We start from the raw sequence: 20,051 nt of genomic DNA on the forward strand, positions 1-20,051 counted from the left end.
TAAAATTGTAATATTAAGATATACACTAATTGTAAATCAAAGTAGAGATTAACTAACATTTTGAAAAATAACCAATACAAATATTTTATCTACTTTTTAATGGAATGTGAGAGAACCCTCCAACTAAATTATTGAGAATGGCAATCAGGCTGGATAGGATCAGAGCAAGAAAAGCATACTCTGCTCTTTTTAACTAGGTTAATGATACAACTAAAGTACACACACACACACACACACACACACACACACACACACACACACACACACACACACCCTGTATACTGTATATAACCATAGAAAGATCACTTTGATACAGTTGGCCAGCTTGAACATATACTTTCTCTGAATAGACAAGGTGATCAACTGTGTTCAGAATCCAGTAGGGTAGCAGCTCTGCACAGGGCCCAAAAGCTAGTGGGAAGAGCAGTAGAGGTATCTGCTACAGTGATTTCCAGCTTCTAGAGCAGGGGTCCCCACACTTTCTATACAAACGGGACAGTTTACTGGCCTTCAGATTTAAGGGGCGGCCGGACTGTGGCCAGCAAGAATAGAAAAAGGTTTCTGGCATCAGTGCCCCATCTTTGGTATTATAGGGGGGAGTAATGCCCCATTGTTGGAGGAATTATGCCCCATTGCTGGTGTCAGTGGGCAGAACAGTGTCCCATATCAGTGGGAAGGGCCAAATAAAAGGCAAGCAATGGTGCGCAGTGTGGAGACCCCTGTTCTAGAGGGATCCCACAGGCATGGTGTATGCATAGTTCCAAGATTTTTTTTTTGGTAAAAAAATAGAACTATTTTAATTCTGCCATACCAGTGATCTAGGTACATCTAAGACAGCACGGCCAGGCCTTTTTTCTACAGCAGTTAGGCAGAATAACTTGGTCAAAGGCCCACACCAGCCTGCTTACTGGACAGTGACAGAACAGTGGCAAACTCATGGGGTAATCATTATGCTCTCTCCACTAATGATGTTCATACGTTATTGTGCCAAGGAAATAGGCTCTCCTTTTTCCTGTCTGTCGGAGGCCAAAGCTATATTCAAGGAACTTACACTAGTTATATGTGAAATGGATGTAATACATTTGGAATGTATACTTAACTAGACTAGTTTTTAAATACCTGTCTGAAATGTATCTTAGGTAAGTATAAGACTTTCAGTGCAGTTACATGTGGGGGGGGGGGGGGGGGGGGGAATCAACCAGATTGCTAGATTATGATCCCTACTCCCTGACAACTAAATATGAATGCAAGCTGTAGCACAAACAGAAGAGACCATCAGCAACCACAAACAACTGTGCATGAAAAATCATTCATGCAATGAAACTCTTTCTGTAACAACCAGACAAGCCTTTCTTGTGACCATACAATAGCTACTCCTTTTACCTCTCATTAGCCTTTTCCTGATCCTTACTTTCTTCAGATTTACAATTAATAGTAAGTTTCCTTCAATTGTTTAGGGCCAACTCCTGTGCCAGTTCTCTGCCACACAAAAAGACACAACAGAAGGAAGGCTGGAAAACATCACACTGTACTTTGCAATTTGTCTTGCTACGAATCATGTCTTGTATTTCCATACTGGGATGTGACATGACAGGCCCGGCTAAACATCATATTATATATGACGCCTGTGTTTATCCTAAAGTCATTTACTGCTACTTGAAGTATTGCAGATCATTACCAATGCTCATATTACATAAAAACACAAGTCTATGCAATAAAATCTTGAATAAATTCAATAATCAATACAGGTCACAACAAAACGACACAATAGTAGGGAATAGATTTAAATACATAAATGGATAATTAATTACCCACAGTAGCTCCATTGAAATCTTTATTTTTAAAGTATCTATGGACAAAGTGTAAAATCATATTTTCATTTCTGCATTGTATATTAATTATTTCTAGCCTACTCCTATTAAACCAAATTATCTTGAAGTTTATAAATTTACTTAAAGATAATCTCCGTGCCTTGTGAGTAGACACTGGTGTGTCACCCATTTCTGAACTACAGAGCTGCTGAGAGAGGAGTTTCAGGAGGCAGAGTTAGTACAGGAATCACTGCTTGCAGTCAGCAAGGTACCATGGGATATGTAGTCCTTAGAAATTGAAAGTAAACAGCAGAGGAGAAGCTGCAAAGCATGCAGGGAATCCAGGAGGTTGTGGAAAGATGGCCAGTAGAAAGGCAGATTTCACCACATGAAAAGGAAACTTTTCAAGAAAGCTTACATTGGAATGTCAACAATAACTATTGTTTGTATTGTGATTACAATGCTGATGTTATAAAAATGAATGTGTATGATGTGACCATAGAACTCCTTTAAGCTTTGAACAGAGTAGGAAATTTAACATTTCTGGTTCTCCTAATTCTGTTTCTGTGACATCAGAACAAATGAGGGAAGTGGTTATTCCTGGGAGGGGAAGATAAAGACAAAAGTCAAAACATTTTCTAACCCTTCCCCACTCTACTAAAAGTGTGATTAAAGTTTATCCTCACTGGGGAGATTTACCGAAATGTCTTGTCATAGTTACATAGTTAGTCAGGTTGAAAAAAGACACAAGTCCATCCAGTTCAACCTTAAAAACAATAAATAAAATTTAAAAAAAATATCGTACAATCCAATATACCCAATTTTATACCCTCAGTTGATCCAGAGGAAGGCAAAAAAAAACCAGCAGAGCATGCTCCAATTTGCTACAGCAGGGGAAAAAAATTCCTTCCTGATCCCTCAATCTGATTTTCCCTGGATCAACTTTACCTATAAATGTTAGTATCCAGTTATATTATGTTCTAACAGGAAGCAAGGGGAAATCTCTCCAATAGAGATACAGTAGTAAAAACCTTTAACTATTTCCAGCTCTATCCTAACCAAAGCAAGACGTTTGTCTGGAGTTCAGATTTAAACTCAAAAGTAGAGGTATCAGGGATCCCTCCCATTCACACTCATAACTCATCATTTGCACCTGTTCTGTCCACCAGATGTCTTGCTGATGTTTTATACTGGTTATTTGTACTTGTGTTGTTAAATTTACATGAAAAATGTGTAATTTACTTAAGACAATCATATGTGGTGTGCAGGCTCCATCTAGCGTTCCTTTTTGGTATTGCTGCAGTTCTGTTAATTGTTGTATGTGTAAATAGGAAGTAGTCAGCAAGCAGGGAATTCTGGGTAGACAGGAAGTCAACCATCCACCATTCTTTTCAACACATTGCAGGAAGTCATGTATTTCTCTATCGCCATCACCCCTTAGAGAACTTAAAAAGTAAGTTTTAATTATCTCATCTTGTACGGTATATCATTGTTTATGCAATATTATACTTATTGAAGTATATTTCTGTTATTTTGTAGTTTAACCTGGCTTGTTCTAATAAAACTGAGATCAAAGAAATATGGTATCTACAGTTATTGGGATGAGAAGGTTTAGCTTTCTGCTCCTTGAGACAGAACAGCACCAGCCCAGGTGTATATAACACACACAGTATCTTAAAAAAGGGAGTACATCCTGCACATTTTTGTGAATATTTTATTATAGCTTTTCATGTGACAACAGTGAGGAAATGACACTTTGCTACAGTCTAAAGAAGTGAGTGTACAGCTTGTATAACAGTGTAAATTTGCTGTCCCCTCAAAATAACTCAACACAAAGCCATTACTGTCTAAACTGCTGGCAACAAAAGTCAGTACACCCCTAAGTGAAAAATGTCAAAATTGGGCCCAATTAGCCATTTTCCCTCCCCTGTGTCATGCGACTCGTTAGTGTTACAAGGTCTCATGTGTGAATGGGGAGCAGGTGTGTTAAATTTGGTGTCATCACTCTCACTCTCTCATACTGGTCACTGGAAGTTCAATATTGCACCTCATGACAAAAAACTCTGAGGATCTGAAAAAAAAGAATTGTTGCACTACATAAAGATGGCCTATGCTTTAAGAAGATTGCCAAGACCCTGAAACTGAGCTGCAGCACAGTGGCCAAGACCATACAGTTTTAACAGGACAGGTTCCACTCAGAACAGGCCTCGCCATGGTCGACCAAAGAAGTTGAGTGTACGTGCTCAGCATCATATCCAGAGGTTGTCTTTGAGAAATAGACGTATGAGTGCTGCCAGCATTGCTGCAGAGGTTGAAGGGGTGGGGGGCAGCATGTCAGTGCTAAGACCATACGCACACTGCATCAAATTTGTCTGCATGGCTGTCGTCCCAGAAGAAAGCCTCTTCTAAAGATGATGCACAAAGCCCGCAAACAGTTTGCTGAAGATTAGCAGACTAAGGACATGGATTACTGGAACCATGTCCTGTGGTCTGATGAGACCAAGATAAACTTACTTGGTTCAGATGGTGTCAAGCGTGTGTGGCAGCAACCAGGTGAGGAGTACAAAGACAAGTGTGTCTTGCCTACAGTCAAGCATGGTGGTGGGAGTATCATGGTCCGGGGCTGCATGAGTGCTGCCGGCACTGGGGAGCTACAGTTCATTGAGGGAACCATAAATTCCAACATGTACTGTGACATACTGAAGCAGAGCATGATCCCCTTCCCTTCAGAGACTGGGCCACAGGGCAGTATTTCAACATGATAACGACCCCAAACACACCTCCAAGACGACCACTGCCTTGCTAAAGAAGCTGAGAGTAAAGGCGATGGACTGGCCAAGCATGTCTCCAGACCTAAACCCTATTGAGCATCTATGGGGCATCCTTAAACGGAATGTGGAGGAGCGCAAGGTCTCTAACATCCATCAGCTCTGTGATATCATCATGGAGGAGTGGAAGAGGACTCCAGTGGCAGCCTGTGAAGCTCTGGCGAACTCCATGCCCAAGAGGGTTAAGGCAGTGAACCAAATGGGGGAGGGGAATTGGGACTTTAAATGAAATGGCGCCGGGTAAGGTCGCACGTTTCCACCCCTATGACTACAATACATAAAACCCACAGGCTGCAGCGAGCGAGTGAGGAAAAGGGGGGGTTTGGGACTTTGAATGAAGCCAATGGTTTGCAAGCCGACACATAACGGTGGATCAAATAAATTTTATTTCATATTCATACACACAATGGTATCAAAACAATGTCAAAATAAACATTTGGTAAAATGTTAGCATTGATAACCACAGATCAACGTAAGGATCATTAGCATTGTTATCAAAGGTATAACTGGTAACAGAGGTGATAACATGAGTATGAGCCAGATTACTAGATAAAAACAGGGATCACCAGGTGTCAGGAAAAAATAGATACTTAAAACAAGGTAACTAATGCCAACCGGGAGCTGAGGCAGGCATCCCCGCCACGGCGACCAAAAACAGGCACCCCCCCCTGAGAAGCCACGGGGCACCCTAAAGATAAAAGTGGCAGATGAGTCAAGGTGCAAGGGGGAGTGAGTGCAAGAGAGAAGATAAGAAGGGTGACAATGGGGGGGGGGGGAAAGGAAGGGAGGGTGTGGAGGAGGTAGATAGGTGAGGGTGGTATGGTAGTCCGTGAGTGGAGATGTGAAGTGAGGACAAGGTGAAAAGTGAATGAGGCTGGGACAACCCGCTGGTGAAAGGCACATCAGGGGGAAGAGAAAGGAAGATAAGAGTGGGGTGAAAGGGGGGCATTGTCTTCCCCTCCCGCCCGCCCTGGTGGGCGGTTGTGGGGGCGGGGCTTGTTGCCACTGCCCATCGACGTCACGCCACCCGCGGCGGACGTGTGCCGCGCCTTCGGCGCCGCCACGCCCCTTGCGTTGTTGTTTCTATGCTCGCGGGCCAATGGGATGGTCCTGGCGGCTGCCGACCAATGGTCAGCATCCCGCTGGAGCTCCTCCCACCTCCGGCCCGGCGTGCGTGACGTTGGCGGGCTTCCCCGTGGTGGCGCCTATTTATGGGCACTCTTGGTCACCTGGGGCGGTGCGATGCTCGAGGCACACTACAGTGTGGCCGGTGGCTCTCTACCCACACCATCTTCACCTATGTCACACAGGTAATACCCCTTTCACCCCACTCTTATCTTCCTTTCTCTTCCCCCTGATGTGCCTTTCACCAGCGGGTTGTCCCAGCCTCATTCACTTTTCACCTTGTCCTCACTTCACATCTCCACTCACGGACTACCATACCACCCTCACCTATCTACCTCCTCCACACCCTTCCTTCCTTTTTCCCCCCCATTGTCACCCTTCTTATCTTCTCTCTTGCACTCACTCCCCCCTTGCACCTTGACTCATCTGCCACTTTTATCTTTAGGGTGCCCCGTGGCTTCTCATCGCCTCCCGGGGGGGGGGGGGGTGCCTGTTTTTGGTCGCCGCGGCGGGGATGCCTGCCTCAGCTCCCGGTTGGCATTAGTTCTGGACGGCTTGCCGTATCTGGCCACTCACCGTCAACCCACGCCTATTGTGAGTACCTCTACTGTTTGGGGGATTATCAGCCCTCATGTACCCACCTTTTGACTCATGATATCACTTTAAATTCCAGAAATATGACATGTCTGCTCCTGACGAGTGGTCGCGAACCACGAAACGCATCAAGCTACCAGTTCCCCTTCATTGTCTCAACCCATGTTATACAGGCTATTACCTTTTAACAGGAATTTGAGGCCAGATATCAGGCAGACATTACCTTGTTTTAAGTATCTATTTTTCCTGACACCTGGTGATCCCTGTTTTTATCTAGTAATCTGGCTCATACTCATGTTATCACTTCTGTTACCAGTTATACCTTTGATAACAATGCTAATGATCCTTACGTTGATCTGTGGTTATCAATGCTAACATTTTACCAAATGTTTATTTTGACATTGTTTTGATACCATTGTGTGTATGAATATGAAATAAAATTTATTTGATCCACCGTTATGTGTCGGCTTGCAAACCATTGGCTTCATTCAAAGTCCCAAACCCCCCCTTTTCCTCACTCGCTCGCTGCAGCCTATGGGTTTTATGTAGGGTTAAGGCAGTGCTGGAAAATAATGATGGCCACACAAAATATTGACACTTTGGGCCCAATTTGGACATTTTTACTTAGGGGTGTACTCACTTTTGTTGCCAGCGGTTTAGACATTAATGGCTGTGTGTTGAGTTATTTTGAGGAGACAGCAAATTTACACTGTTATACAAGCTGTACACTCACTACTTTACATTGTAGCAAAGTGTCATTTCTTCAGTGTTGTCACATGAAAAGATATAATCAAATATTTACAAAAAATGTGAGGGGTGTACTCACTTTTGTGAGATACTATCTCTATATACACACAAATGCAATACATTGCCTCACCTGTTATAACTGGCAACTGTTATATGCAACTCTACAAAATGAAGTGACTATCTTATGTGTGAAAATAATACAACATGGGAGTGGATTAAAAACACAATGTGGTTAGCAGGTAAAACAAGTGATCTTTATATTTCAGTTGTGCATTTGCCTGACGTTCAGCTTTGTAAATCACCTCCAGACAATAGGTTAAGTTTTCTCAGAGAGCTGCAAATGTCCTGGAGGAAGGGAATTAGAATCAACTTCTGGTATAAATTCAGAAAAGAAAATAGATAAGCGCTTGAGTCAAGCCAATCTGTTAGGCTACATTCACACCAGTGTGAATTGTTAGAGCTAAGGCTCAGCAGCTAGGTAAAGCAGCTGTTCACTATACCGACAGGTCGCTGGCTGTGCAGAGAACTGCAAATAGATGTGGCCGCCAGCAACCTGTCATTATAGTGAATGGGGACAGCAGCCACGCCTACCCGCTCAGAGCCATAGAAGGAATCTTGGATTTCTGCCACTGCCATTCGCACCAGCTCTAATCACATGTGCAAAAGTAGCCTTAGGCCAAATTCTCATGGACGCCTACATTTGAGAGTATAGCTGCGTTTAGAAGACTTTTATAAAAGCAGCTTGACTCACATAATGCAGAGTAAGCACGTTATTCATATAGAAGGAATAGCAACATTTAGTTGCAGACAGTTTAGTTGCGTTTAGGAAAAGGAAAGTGCTGCATTATGGGTCAAGTATCTGCAGCTAAATGCGCATGGCATTTAGCTGCAGATGGCGGCAGTGAGTTTAGCAGCAGAAAAGGACACTTCCCTTTTCTTCCTAAAAATGTTGGTATTCTTTCTTTGCAGACATGGTCTAACAATAGCATAGTTGCCAACATTGAAAAAACATTTTTTAGGGACACTTTTTTGGCTGTAGGCGGACTCTTATTCTAATTAGGGGGTGGGGCATGCATTTGTAGGCGTGGCACAGGGGAAATTTGCACGGCGCAGCGAAAAATGGGCATGGGTTACGCAAAATAGTGGGTGTGTCTTAAGTGGGCATGGCTCAAAGGGGGTGTGGTTAGAGTCTGAGATGAATGAGGGATGGAGAGGGAGAGGAAAAGGGGGGGGGGGGAGGGATGGAGGGACAGCAGGCCCAGATCCTACACAACAATGGAAATATGTGTATTCTAGAAAGTTTAACAACCAGCAGATAAAGATACTCCAAACACCTGGTGTTAGCACTTCAATCATCCCGGGACCATAGTTGTTATGGTGTCAGGATGATTGAAGTGCATTATTTCTATTATTATATTGGAACATAAAATGAAATCATTCAACTCACTATAATGCACTATAAGAGCCCCCCCCCTTACATCAGGTGTCCCCAGCGGAGCCCCCCCCCTTACATCAGGTGTCCCCAGCGGAGCCCCCCCCTTACATCAGGTGTCCTAGTAGGAGGGGGTATACAAAATAATGTCTCCCTCCGCCGGCTGCGTGGTTACAATAGAACCCCCGCCCCTTTCCATAACAGACCGGCAGCGGGGCGGGGGGGGTAGGCAGAGCAGGGCGCAGGGTGGGCAGCGACGCAGGAGCTTTGCCTAGCCACCCAGCCGTTCCTGGTCTTATAAAAATGGCGGCCGGCAGAGACAATGTCTCTGGCGGCTGCGGACCTCTAGCAGCGGCGGCGAAAATTCCTGAAAAAACGGATTTCTCGGGACATTTCCCGGGGAACAAACTCGGCAAAAGTGACCAAATCCCGGGAAATCCGGGACAGTTGGTAACTATGCAATAGTTAGTAAGCTGTCAAATGGTGGACACTGACATTCTGGTAAAGTTGTAAAATTTATCAGGATAGGTTCTAATTTCCTCATATCAGGACAAAATATCCCCTAGTTAGATTAGGGGGATGTACCCATCTTCACTTCATTTGCCCCTCTGCCTCAGGGCCAGTTCACACCAGAACACGGTGTGGGAAAGGCGCGTTTCTTGCACTGCCCTTGCAATCTGAATGCAGGTGCCAATTAATTGTTACCGAAACCCCAAACCCAGATCACAATGCAGTGTGTTTTGCGGGCACCAAATCACATGATACCACAGTACCCATGCAGTTTGGTGCAGTGAGTTTTTAAAAGCAGTGTGAACCAGCCCTCAATCTTCTCTCAAGCAGGCACATATTGGTAAGCACCAGCTTTGCTCTGCACTCCATTTCAATTACACAGCTCTGCTTGCTCAGAAAACTACCAATAAAGTGGAAGAGGAGGTACCTGGGGTATAACATCCCCTCCCCCAAGAATGGGATTTTGGAAAAAAAAAAAAAAGCCTGAAAACACTGATGCACCTAATTGCAGCTCAACTCATTTACAAACCGCAACTATCTGTGGGAAATATTTTAACTTTTTCAAGTGCAGATTACTGGTGTTTGGCTGCTGTCAGATACAAATGTCCATGTGAATATAGCCTTAGTATGCCATGCCTCTACGATGGCTGGATTTCATAGCTTTGCACTGCTGCCATAGAATATAGTTTTCCAGTTAAGTGACAAAGAATGCATTTTTTTTTTTTTTTGCAGGTAGCAGGTTCAGATATTTTAAGAATTTATGTAGCCTGCATGTTTGTTTTGGAGTAAATAAATATAGAATCTAGTCCTGTTAACAAATTTGTTCTCTAAAATCACATCCTCCATACAAAAAAAAAAAAAAAAAAATTATATTGATTGGCTGCAATTTGTGATAGTTTTCTGTCGGGTACAGAAGGAGGAAGGGCAGGAATACAAGTATATTACTCCACCACCCTATAGAAAAAAACATTGATTTCAAAACCAGTTTCTTGCTATCGCTAATGACCAGACCTGCTCTGTTTCACTTCCTGTAGATGACAGAAGCCAGATTACTCATAACGCTTGCAAGCTTCTTCCAGCTTAGCATTGTGTGCTAAAATATAATGTCACCCCGGTGTTAAAAAAAAAAAAAGAAAAAGAAAATCCATCCGTCTATGGCTGGCTTAACACTACCCCCAGACTGACAATGCTGCTGTCTAATGGTGTCTGCTTTACCATTTCATCTAGAATGCAGACACCCCAAGACAGGAAGTGTGATACGGGATAGATAAAAAAAAAAAAAAAAGTATAAATGCAACCATCACGTCTAAGGATTTGTAAGCTGCAATTTATTACATTTTTATTTTTGGGTTTAATACCACTTTAAGCTCCAGCCTCCAGATCAAGTGACTTTGCCTAGGATTAGACAATGCCATGTGAACAGAGTCGTAAACTGCACAGGTATTGGGACATAGTGTAATCTCTCAGCCAGCATCTACAGTAAGTTCAGGAAGTAGATGCTAAGTCTAAATGATGCCAGAACAAAGATGGTGCTGTCCAAAAAAAAAAAAAAAAAAAGGCGTGCACGTAAAGTGTTACTAAACCCAGGACCCTGCATTCACTATATCTGGTCTCACACAGAACTTGGAAATGCAAACATAAACTGCTAAATACCTTTTCTCACCAACAGTGTATAGCAGTCTTGTGACATCTATCAGTGTCTGGTCAAGCACTGGTTAAAGCTTGTAGGAGTTTTCATTCTTCTCTGACTGTCCTATGAGGCTGCATGACTCCTGACTCTGTCTGGACAGTGCTGACCACATGCACCCTCCCAAAAAGAAGAGAAAAAAAAAAAAAAAATCACACACCACACCCCAAAATCTCTCTAGCAATACACACTAAACTGAGCATGTGCCCCCAATGCTCTGTACTATCAGGAGATAGATTGGGGACTGTGGAAGAAGGGGGAGGATCAAACAGCCCTTTTACACAATGCAAAGAATTAATCCCTTAAGTTCCACAGTGTGTATAAGAAGCATGCTTTACTGTATATACACAGACTGATTTTATGGTTGTGGGTTTAGTAACACTTTAACCACTTGCCGACCGTTGCACACCGATGTACGTCCCTACTTTGGGGATGGATATCATTGTTATGGTAGCAGCTAGCTGCCATAACCCCGGTATCCCCGTGTTCGGCCAGCTACAAGATAAAGTGGTCTCGGTGGCGGATTCGCCACGAGACCACTTTTATCAGTGGTGGGAGAGGGACCTCCCCTCCCGCTGCGATCCGGTGCCCTCTGCTGCTTACCGGAGCCGCCGGCAGTGGTGGAGGCGATCGCGTCTGTCCCCTTGCTGGGTATGGAGATGAGTGAGGGGAAGATGGCCCCCACCCGTCTCCATACCATAGCAGGGCGGAAGCGACGTCAAAACGTAACTTCCGTCCATATGTCTTAAAGGCACATTTTTCTGTTGTCATTTTTTCAAATGACATTTTTTTTTTTTATATTGCATTTAAGTCCAAATATGAGATCTGAGGACTTTTTGACCCCAGATCTCATATTTAAGAGGACTTGTCATGCTTTTTTCTATTACAAGGGACGTTTACATTCCTTGTAATAGGAATAAAAGTGACCCAATTTTTTTTTTTTTTTTTAAATAAAAAAAATCAAGTAAAATGAAGAATTTTAAAACGCCCCGTCCCGACGAGCTCACGTGCAGAAGCGAACCATACATGAGTAGCGCCCGCATATGAAAATGGTGGTCAAACCACACATATGAGGTATTGCCGCAATTGTTAGAGCGAGAGCAATAATTCTAGCCCTAGACCTCCTCTGTAACTCAAATCATGCAACCTGTAGAATTTTTTAAACGTCGCCCATGTTGGGTATCAATTTACTCAGCATAACATTATCTTTCACAATATATAATAAAAAAAAAAAATTATTTATTTAAAGGGCTAACTTTACTGATATCTTATTTTTTTTATTCAAAATTGTGAATTTTTTCCAAAAAAAGTGCACTTGTAAGACAAATGCGTTAATACGGTGTGAAAAAAAGTATTGCAATGACCGCCATTTTATTCTCTAAGGTGTTAGAAAAAAACAATATATAATGTTTGGGGGTTCTAAGTAATTTTCTAGCAAAAAAAACGGTTTTAAACATGTAAACACCAACATCTCAAAACGAGGCTGGTCCTTAAATGGTTAAAGAGGAATTAAACACTGGAAGCTGTGCCCAATAAAAGGCAATCACAGGGCAAAGAACTAGTCCTCATTGTTGCCTGTAGTCTCCCTGCAGCTGATCTTTTCCCATTATGGACTTTCATTACCTTGTTCTGCACTGTGTTCCTGTGGGGAGGTGGTGAACTTGGTAGAGGTAGACTCCTCATATGAGTGTCTCCAGTAAGAATGACAGTGAACAACATGGAGACAGAGGCGGTAGTGTCTTAGATCTCACACTGTAATATACAGCTATGAGAAATTCAGGAGAAATTCCAGGCAAAAAAAAGCTCAGGGTACATTTACCATTTCTAAAAATTCCCTGTAACATTGCAAATCATTTCCACTTTAAAACATGATGCCAAGTCCAAATATAGGACTCTTGCATTAATTCAATCAGATGAGTTCTTTTTGTGGCATGTCCAATAACAACTGTATAGGAAAAGTATTTACTGTATACAAGCATCCCAGAAAAGGAAAGTCATCAGTAAATTAGTTCTTAAAGTGCAACTACAGCCAAAACTGTTTTTTTTTTTTAAGTAGCCTTTACTATCACTTTAACAAAAAAATAATAAAATGAGGTTATACTTGCCGTGTTTCCCCAAATATAAGCCCAGGTCTAATATTAATTTTGGCAACAAAAGACACAGTAGGGCTTATTTTCAGGGTAGGTCTTATCATGCCATGTGCTGTCTTCTCTCCCTGCCTGTCAGGAATCCCCTGTGTAAAAGTGCTTGTAAAATACTAGAATCCACTCCATTTCAGTATCACACAATGCAAATAGCGTGTGTTTCTGCAATACAACTGTGCCACATACCTTCTTATAGCGCAGCTGGGCGCTTCTGTGACCCGTCGGTGCACTACAAAGGGAAGGGGGCTCAAGATCCCCCGCTGACAGCTTGAAGAGGGGGCAATCAGCTGAGTGCAGCTTGCCACTTTCTTAGCCCGCTGCTTCCTTAGCCTGCCGGACTGCCCTCCCCACTCTGAGCATTGCAGAGGAGGGTGGGGGAGGGATCCCCCACTGACAGCTGGGAGGAGAGAAGCAGGAGATCAGCTGATCACCTATTCCAAAAGTACTTGGCACAATTAGATCCAAACACACACAGTCTACACTATACATTACTGCAACAGAGTGGATTCCAGCACTTTTTTGCACAATTTTGCACAAAGCAGTCCCTTACCTCCTCTTTGGTGGTCTCCTGCCGGCATGCTCTGCTCATCTTTCCTCTGGGTGCCCCTCAGCAAGCTGTGTGCTAAGGGGTCACCCATGTGGACATGCTCCTGAGCCAGGCTCCCTCTTCACAGGAGTTTGACTGACAGCAGCAGGAGTCTATGGATCCGGCTGCTTTGGCACTGGGGCAGTGGGTCCATTAGCGGTAAAGCACCACTAGTTTTAGCTGCGCTTTACTGTAGTTTTAGTGGCGCTTTTCGTCCACTAGCGGGGCACTTTTAACCCCTGCTAGCGGCTGAAGAAAGGGTTAAAACCGCCTATGTTGCGGCACTTTGGAAGCGCTGCCCATTGATTCCAGTGGGCAGGGGCGGTGTAGGAGCGCTGTATACACTGCTCCCAAACTGCCCCAAAGATGCTGCTTACAGGACTTTTTTTCCCATCCCACAAGTGCACCGCTCCATTGTGAAAGCCCTTGTGCTTTCACACTGGGGAAGCATGAGAGGCAGTTTTCAGGTGCTATTTGTAGCGCTAAAGCCTGAAAAATGCCTCAGTGTTAAAGGGGTCTCAGTGTCTGAGACCAGAAAGAGCGCTTCTGCGGTGAGAGGTGAGGTTTTAGGAATGGGAAGGGAGGAAGGAGCAGGCAGTGGGGTGTTTACATCAATGCAGGGAATGCATTAAAGGTAAAAAACGGTTTGGCTCCCTTCACATTTGGAATTTTGAGATCACAGGCAGAATCGCACCAAAACAGCACCGCGTATAGGTGCCATTGAAAACATTGCCACCGAACATTTTGCAATTATAGTGAGATTTGAGATTGCGGGCAGAATTGCAGCGAGATCCCAAAACACCAAATGTGAATGGAGCCTTTGAGTTTAGAACCACTATAAGCTTTCAATAAAGCAAGGAAGGGTTAGAATCAATGTTTTATATTGATTTCTGTTTTGCCCCTTAATTTTTATTTATTTTATCATAGGGACCACTGCTCGGTGGGAGAGAAATCTCCTTTCTAGCAATGCATACAGAAAACAGTTTATGACCCTTCACCACAAAAAGTAATCTAACTTCTTTAATCCAGGGTAGCAGTCAGCCTTGGATAAACACCTTAAAGCTGAACTATAAAAGAAACGCGTTCATGTAGCTCAGTGTTTATACTTCCTTAAGGGTTTCATTAACACTTGTGCGTTGCGACCTGCATTTAATTGTGGATGCTACCACACAATGTTATTGCCTTGCTGACTCTACTACTCATGTGCCAGGTATTGGCATCATTTTGGCTTATCCCAAAGACTCCCCCAGTCCTTGTCCTTTGCTCTACTGATCCCTGTAAACTGTCCTCAATTCTAATGATCTCTGTACACTGCTCTTCATTCCACTGACCCCTGTACATTGTCCTGTTGTCCCCTGTCCTCCACCCTACTTACCCCCTATCCTCTGACCACTGTGCACCATCCTTCTGACCACTGTACACTGCCCTACATCCTACTGACCACTGCCCTACATCCTACTGACCACTGCCCTACATCCTACTGACCACTGTACACTGCCCTACATCCTACTGACCACTGTACACTGCCCTACATCCTACTGACCACTGTACACTGCCCTACATCCTACTGACCACTGTACACTGCCCTACATCCTACTGACCTCTGTACACTATAGGATACATTGAATTCAGTTCTGTAAGCAACATCTTATTTTCGGGTAGTGCACCTCCCGAGACTAGACTCTGGATCCGCCCCTGTATATACTTTGCAGAAAAACAGCCCCAATTTATATGTTGGCATATCCTTCAGACATGGAACTAATCTAGGATTATATGGCTTGTGTTTCCATGAATCAGGTTACTCTTTTGTTGTTATTCAATTTACCAGTATTGATCCTCGTCTGGAAAATGCCCAGATGTAATGTTTATTTTGTGTTAATCAGGTTGCTCTCTTGGACTGTAGGTTTGTTTAAAATAAAGAATTTAGGGGAAAAAATGCTGGCATATGTTCCCTTTATTCTGTACTGGAGTTATATAGACTTTTTTCTTTCCTGTCACCTCTAGAGTATGCAGACATCAGTCGATGGCGTGCCTTGCTTCCATATGTAAAGCTCTTAACAAGAATTATAAAGAACACAAGCCCCACAGCTGGGAAAAAGATTAGTGTTTATAATAGAAGTGGACTGACTCACTGCACAAGAAGCAGGATTTGTGGAAGCTTCCACCCTCACACTGGACTTCCTCCGCAAAGTAGACAGCCTTCTGGCAGACTGAGCAGGTCTTTCCACCGCCCCAGTTTGGCATTGTCCTGTGAGAATAAAATACATAGAGAAGAGAATTGTAAAATGACATACTGCAACACTGACTGTGTTACAAGGAAAAGTGACTTAAGCAATTTACAACAGCCAATCAGATCCAAGATTTGTTTTCTGTTGCATAATTAAAGGAATTTTAGTTTCCTACCCATTTTTACACATCAAGCATTGGTCATGTTAGATTACATCTTTCTAGAGAAAAGGAACAAGAATTCTATCATTGTATGGCCAGCCTAATGGTCCGTACACACGATCTGAATATTGGACAAAAACGGTCGCCTGAGGAAGGATCGTACGATATTCGGATCGTGTGTACACTACTTTCCACAGCTGATCACGACCGTTCATCCAATATTATTCGATCGGACATAACCGAAAATTTTCCTCGTGCGATTCCAGATCGTACAATTTTCGTTTAGTCAGTATGGTTGTCGTCCGAAAAATACAAATACATTACAACACGTGACATCACTTCCGATTTTTTGTCTGTCGTACGAGAATTTTCGTGACTTTATTTAGCTATTCAATTTCTACTTGCGACTATTAAGCGAGAACGGTCGTACGATTGGTCATACGATATTCGGATCGTGTGTATGGGGCATTAGTATCACTTCATATCCATGTACAGTATTTCACAAAAGTACACCCCTCACATTTTTGTAAATATTTTATTATAACTTTTCATGTGACAACACTGAAGAAATGACACTTTGCTACAATGTAAAGTAGTGAGTGTACAGCTTGTATAACAGTGTAAATTTGCTGTCCCCTCAATATAACTCACACAGCCATTAATGTCTAAACCGCTGGCAACAAAAGTGAGTACACCCCAAAGTGAAAATGTCAAAATTGGGCCCAATTAGCCATTTTCCCTCCTCAGTGTCATGTGACTCCTTAGTGTTACAAGGTCTCAGGTGTGAATGGGGAGCAGATGTGTTAAATTTTGGTTTTATTGCTGTCACTGGAAGTTCAACATGGCACCTCATGGCAAAGAACTCTGAGGATCTGAAAAAAAGAATTGTTGCTCTACATAAAGATGGCCTAGGCCAGGGATATGCAATTAGTGGACCTCCAGCTGTTGCAGAACTATAAGTCCCATGAGGCATAGCAATACTCTGACAGCCACAGGCATGACATCCAGAGGCAGAGGCACGACGGGACTTTTAGTTTTGCAACAGCTGGAGGTCCGCTAATTGCATATCCCTGGCCTAGGCTATAAGAAGATTGCCAAGACCCTGAAACTGAGCTGCAGCAGGGTGGCCAAGGCCATGCAGCAGTTTAACAGGACAGGTTCCATTCAGAGCAGGCCTCGCCATGGTCGACCAAAGAAGTTGAGTGCACGTTCTCAACGTCATATCTAGAGGTTGTCTTTGGGAAATAGACGTATGAGTGCTGCCAGCATTGCTGGTTGAAGGGGTGGGGGGTCAGCCTATCAGTGCTCAGACCATATGCCGCACACTGAATCAAATTGGTCTGCATGGCTGTCATCCCAGAAGGAAGCCTCTTCTAAAGATGCTGCACAAGAAAGCTCGCAAACAGTTTGCTGAAGACAAGCAGACTAAGGACATGGATTAGTGTCTGAACCAACTTATTTGGTTCAGATGGTGTCAAGCGTGTGTGGTGGCAACCAGGTGAGGAGTACAAAGACAAGCGTATCTTGCCTACAGCCAAGCATGGTGGTGGGAGGGTCATGGTCTGGGGCTGCATGAGTGCTTCTGCCACTGGGGAGCTACAGTTCATTGAGGGAACCATGAATGAGAACATGTACCGTGACATACTGAACCGAGCATGATCCCCTACCTTCGGAGACTGGGCCACAGGGCAGTATTCCAACATGATAATGACCCCAAACACACCTTCAAGACGACCACTGACCACTTACTTGCTAAAGAAGGTGAGGGTAAAGGTGATGGACCGGCCAAGCATGTCTCCAGACCTAAACCCTATGAAGCATCTGTGGGGCATCCTCAAACATAAGGTGGAGGAGCGCAAGGTCTCTAACATCCACCAGCTCTGTGATATCGTCATGGAGGAGTGGAGGAGGACTCCAGTGGCAACCTGTGAAGCTCTGGTGAATTCCATGCCCAAAGGGGTTAAGGCAGTGCTGAAAAAAATTGGTGGTCACACAAAATATTGACACTTTGGGCCCAATTTGGACATTTTCACTTAGGGGTGTACTCACTTTTGTTGCCAGGTATTGGCTGTGTGTTGAGTTATTTTGAGGAGATAGCAAATTTACACTGTTATACAAGCTGTACACTCACTACTTTACATTGTAGCAAAGTGTCATTTCTTCAATGTTGCCACGTGAAAAGAGATAATAAAGTAAAGTATTTACAAAAATATGAGGGGTGTACTCACTTTTGTGAGATACTGTATGTACACAGGTATAAATCATATACTGGAAAACAGAAGAGGTGAATGTAACCATGAATGTTACATTCTAAATAATGAGCCAATCAACTATGACAAAGTGGCACTTGGTGTGTGTAAGTATTCTAGAATAAGGGTTGCCACCTGTCCGAGTTTTCACCCGGACAGTCTGGGTTTGGAATTAAGTGTCCAGGTTTCAGTCTGCCTGAAACCTGGACACACTATTTAGACTGGGCTGTGGCTCCCCAAGTAACTGAGATAGTCACACACAAATCTGTTGCCATCTGGGAGCTGCAGGCCGCGGTCTGAGGGCAGGTTCGGCATCACTGGGGCACTATGATGTCAGCAAGAGTTTGGCCACATCCATTGCTTGCTGCATTACCACTCTCCTTGGAGCACCCAAAGATGTCCCAGGTCTTTTATTATCCTATAGTGTATACTACGTAAGAGAATATGCCCTGTGCCGCTAAAGTGTTCGGGTTTGGCTTAAAGAAAAAGGTGGCAACCCTATCTAGAATACCGCAGTGCAATGGGGTCATCCCACCCAAATAGATTATATCACTCATAGGTGGAGTTTGGTAGGCTGAGCCATCCACTGGCTTTGTCTTTTGGGGACTCCAGCAAAGATCAGTCTACCATAGCTCCCAGTTCTCTTCATAGTCATCTTGGAGTGTTTCCAAATCTCCACTGCACTCTCCATAATATAAAGCAAATATTAACAATAAAGACCTCCTCAATATGGTATTAGGAGATTTGAATCTCGGAAGCAAGTTTGCTGTTGGACTAGCACTTCTTATAAAGGAGACTTCCAACCAAGGAATTTTCTTAATTGCGGAATCCAGTTAAAGGATATGTAAACCCAACATCTTAGATTTGTGATATGTGCCTGCTGTAACATATACGTGTGTAAAAAAAAAAAAAAAAAAAAAAAAAAAGACCCTCCAACTACCAGGGTTGTCGGGAAGAGGCCCTTGCCCCCCCCCCCCTGCCCCAAAGCACCCACGTTGAGGGCATGTGGCCTGGTATGGCTCAGGAGGGGGGCGCTCGCTCGTCCCCTCCCTTTCCTCACCTGCATGCTGGGATAAGGTTCTGGTATGGATTTTGGGGGGCCCCAAGCCATTTTTTTATTTTTTTTTTGGGGGGGGGGGGGGTCCCTTCTGTCTGCATCCATACTAGAACCAAGGGCCTGGTATGGACATGGTTTTTTTTTTTTCTTTTTTCCACAATTTGTTTTAACCGACAATTCTTTTTTACATTCAGCGGGGAAGCCCGCTGACAGCTGATGACTCATCGGTTGTTAAGGATGCGGCGGCCAGCTACCCGGCCCCCTCCCTAGCAACCAGCTATATACAGTGGGAAAAAAAAAAAAAAAGCGCTAATCACTTCAAAATACATGTGCAAAAACGTGGCAAGCACCATGCATAGATGTGAATCGAGCCTAAAGCCCCATACACACAATCAGATTTTCTGCTGATTTTTGTCTTCAGATTTTCCAAAACCATATAAATGTGAGGTCAAACCTTAGGAGTTTCAATTTGTATGCAATCAGGCAGGCCCTTGCACTACATGGTTTTGGTAAATCTGAAGACAAAAATCTGCAGGAAATCTGATAGTGTGTATGGGGCTTTAGAAGGCACCGAGAACTGACCACCAATGTAAGGGATCACTGGGAACTGAACACCAATGTAAGTGGGGCACTGACGCCCAATGTAAAAGGGCACATAGCTAATGTTTTGAGGACCAATGTTGTTTTGGAACAAACAAATCACAGGTCCTAGGTGGAAAAATGCTGACCGAACACTGACTGCATCTTATCAGATGCTGTTCAGGCCATGTTCCCGCTGAATGCGACTTTGAAATCATGCCACAGGTCAGTGCGATTTCAGGTGCGACTTGCCTGACATCTGTACTACTTCATGCACAGATTTCTATTCAAGTTGCACCTGAAATCGGAAGAAA

At 43.6% G+C, this 20,051-nt stretch overlaps 1 protein-coding gene across 1 annotated transcript in view; it reads right to left on the reverse strand.

Annotated features, from left to right (window-relative positions):
* CSRP1 (cysteine and glycine rich protein 1) overlaps positions 1-20,051 on the reverse strand; it is a 55,582-nt gene that overhangs the window by 23,537 nt on the left and 11,994 nt on the right. Inside the window, exon 2 of the mRNA XM_073615981.1 lies at positions 15,597-15,712. Coding sequence (XP_073472082.1) covers positions 15,597-15,708 — 112 coding nt within the window. The 5' untranslated portion in view covers positions 15,709-15,712. The remainder of the gene's footprint in view (positions 1-15,596; positions 15,713-20,051) is intronic.

Source organism: Aquarana catesbeiana, linkage group LG02, assembly GCF_042186555.1.
Source record: "Aquarana catesbeiana isolate 2022-GZ linkage group LG02, ASM4218655v1, whole genome shotgun sequence".
NCBI classification, from domain to species: Eukaryota; Metazoa; Chordata; class Amphibia; order Anura; family Ranidae; genus Aquarana; species Aquarana catesbeiana.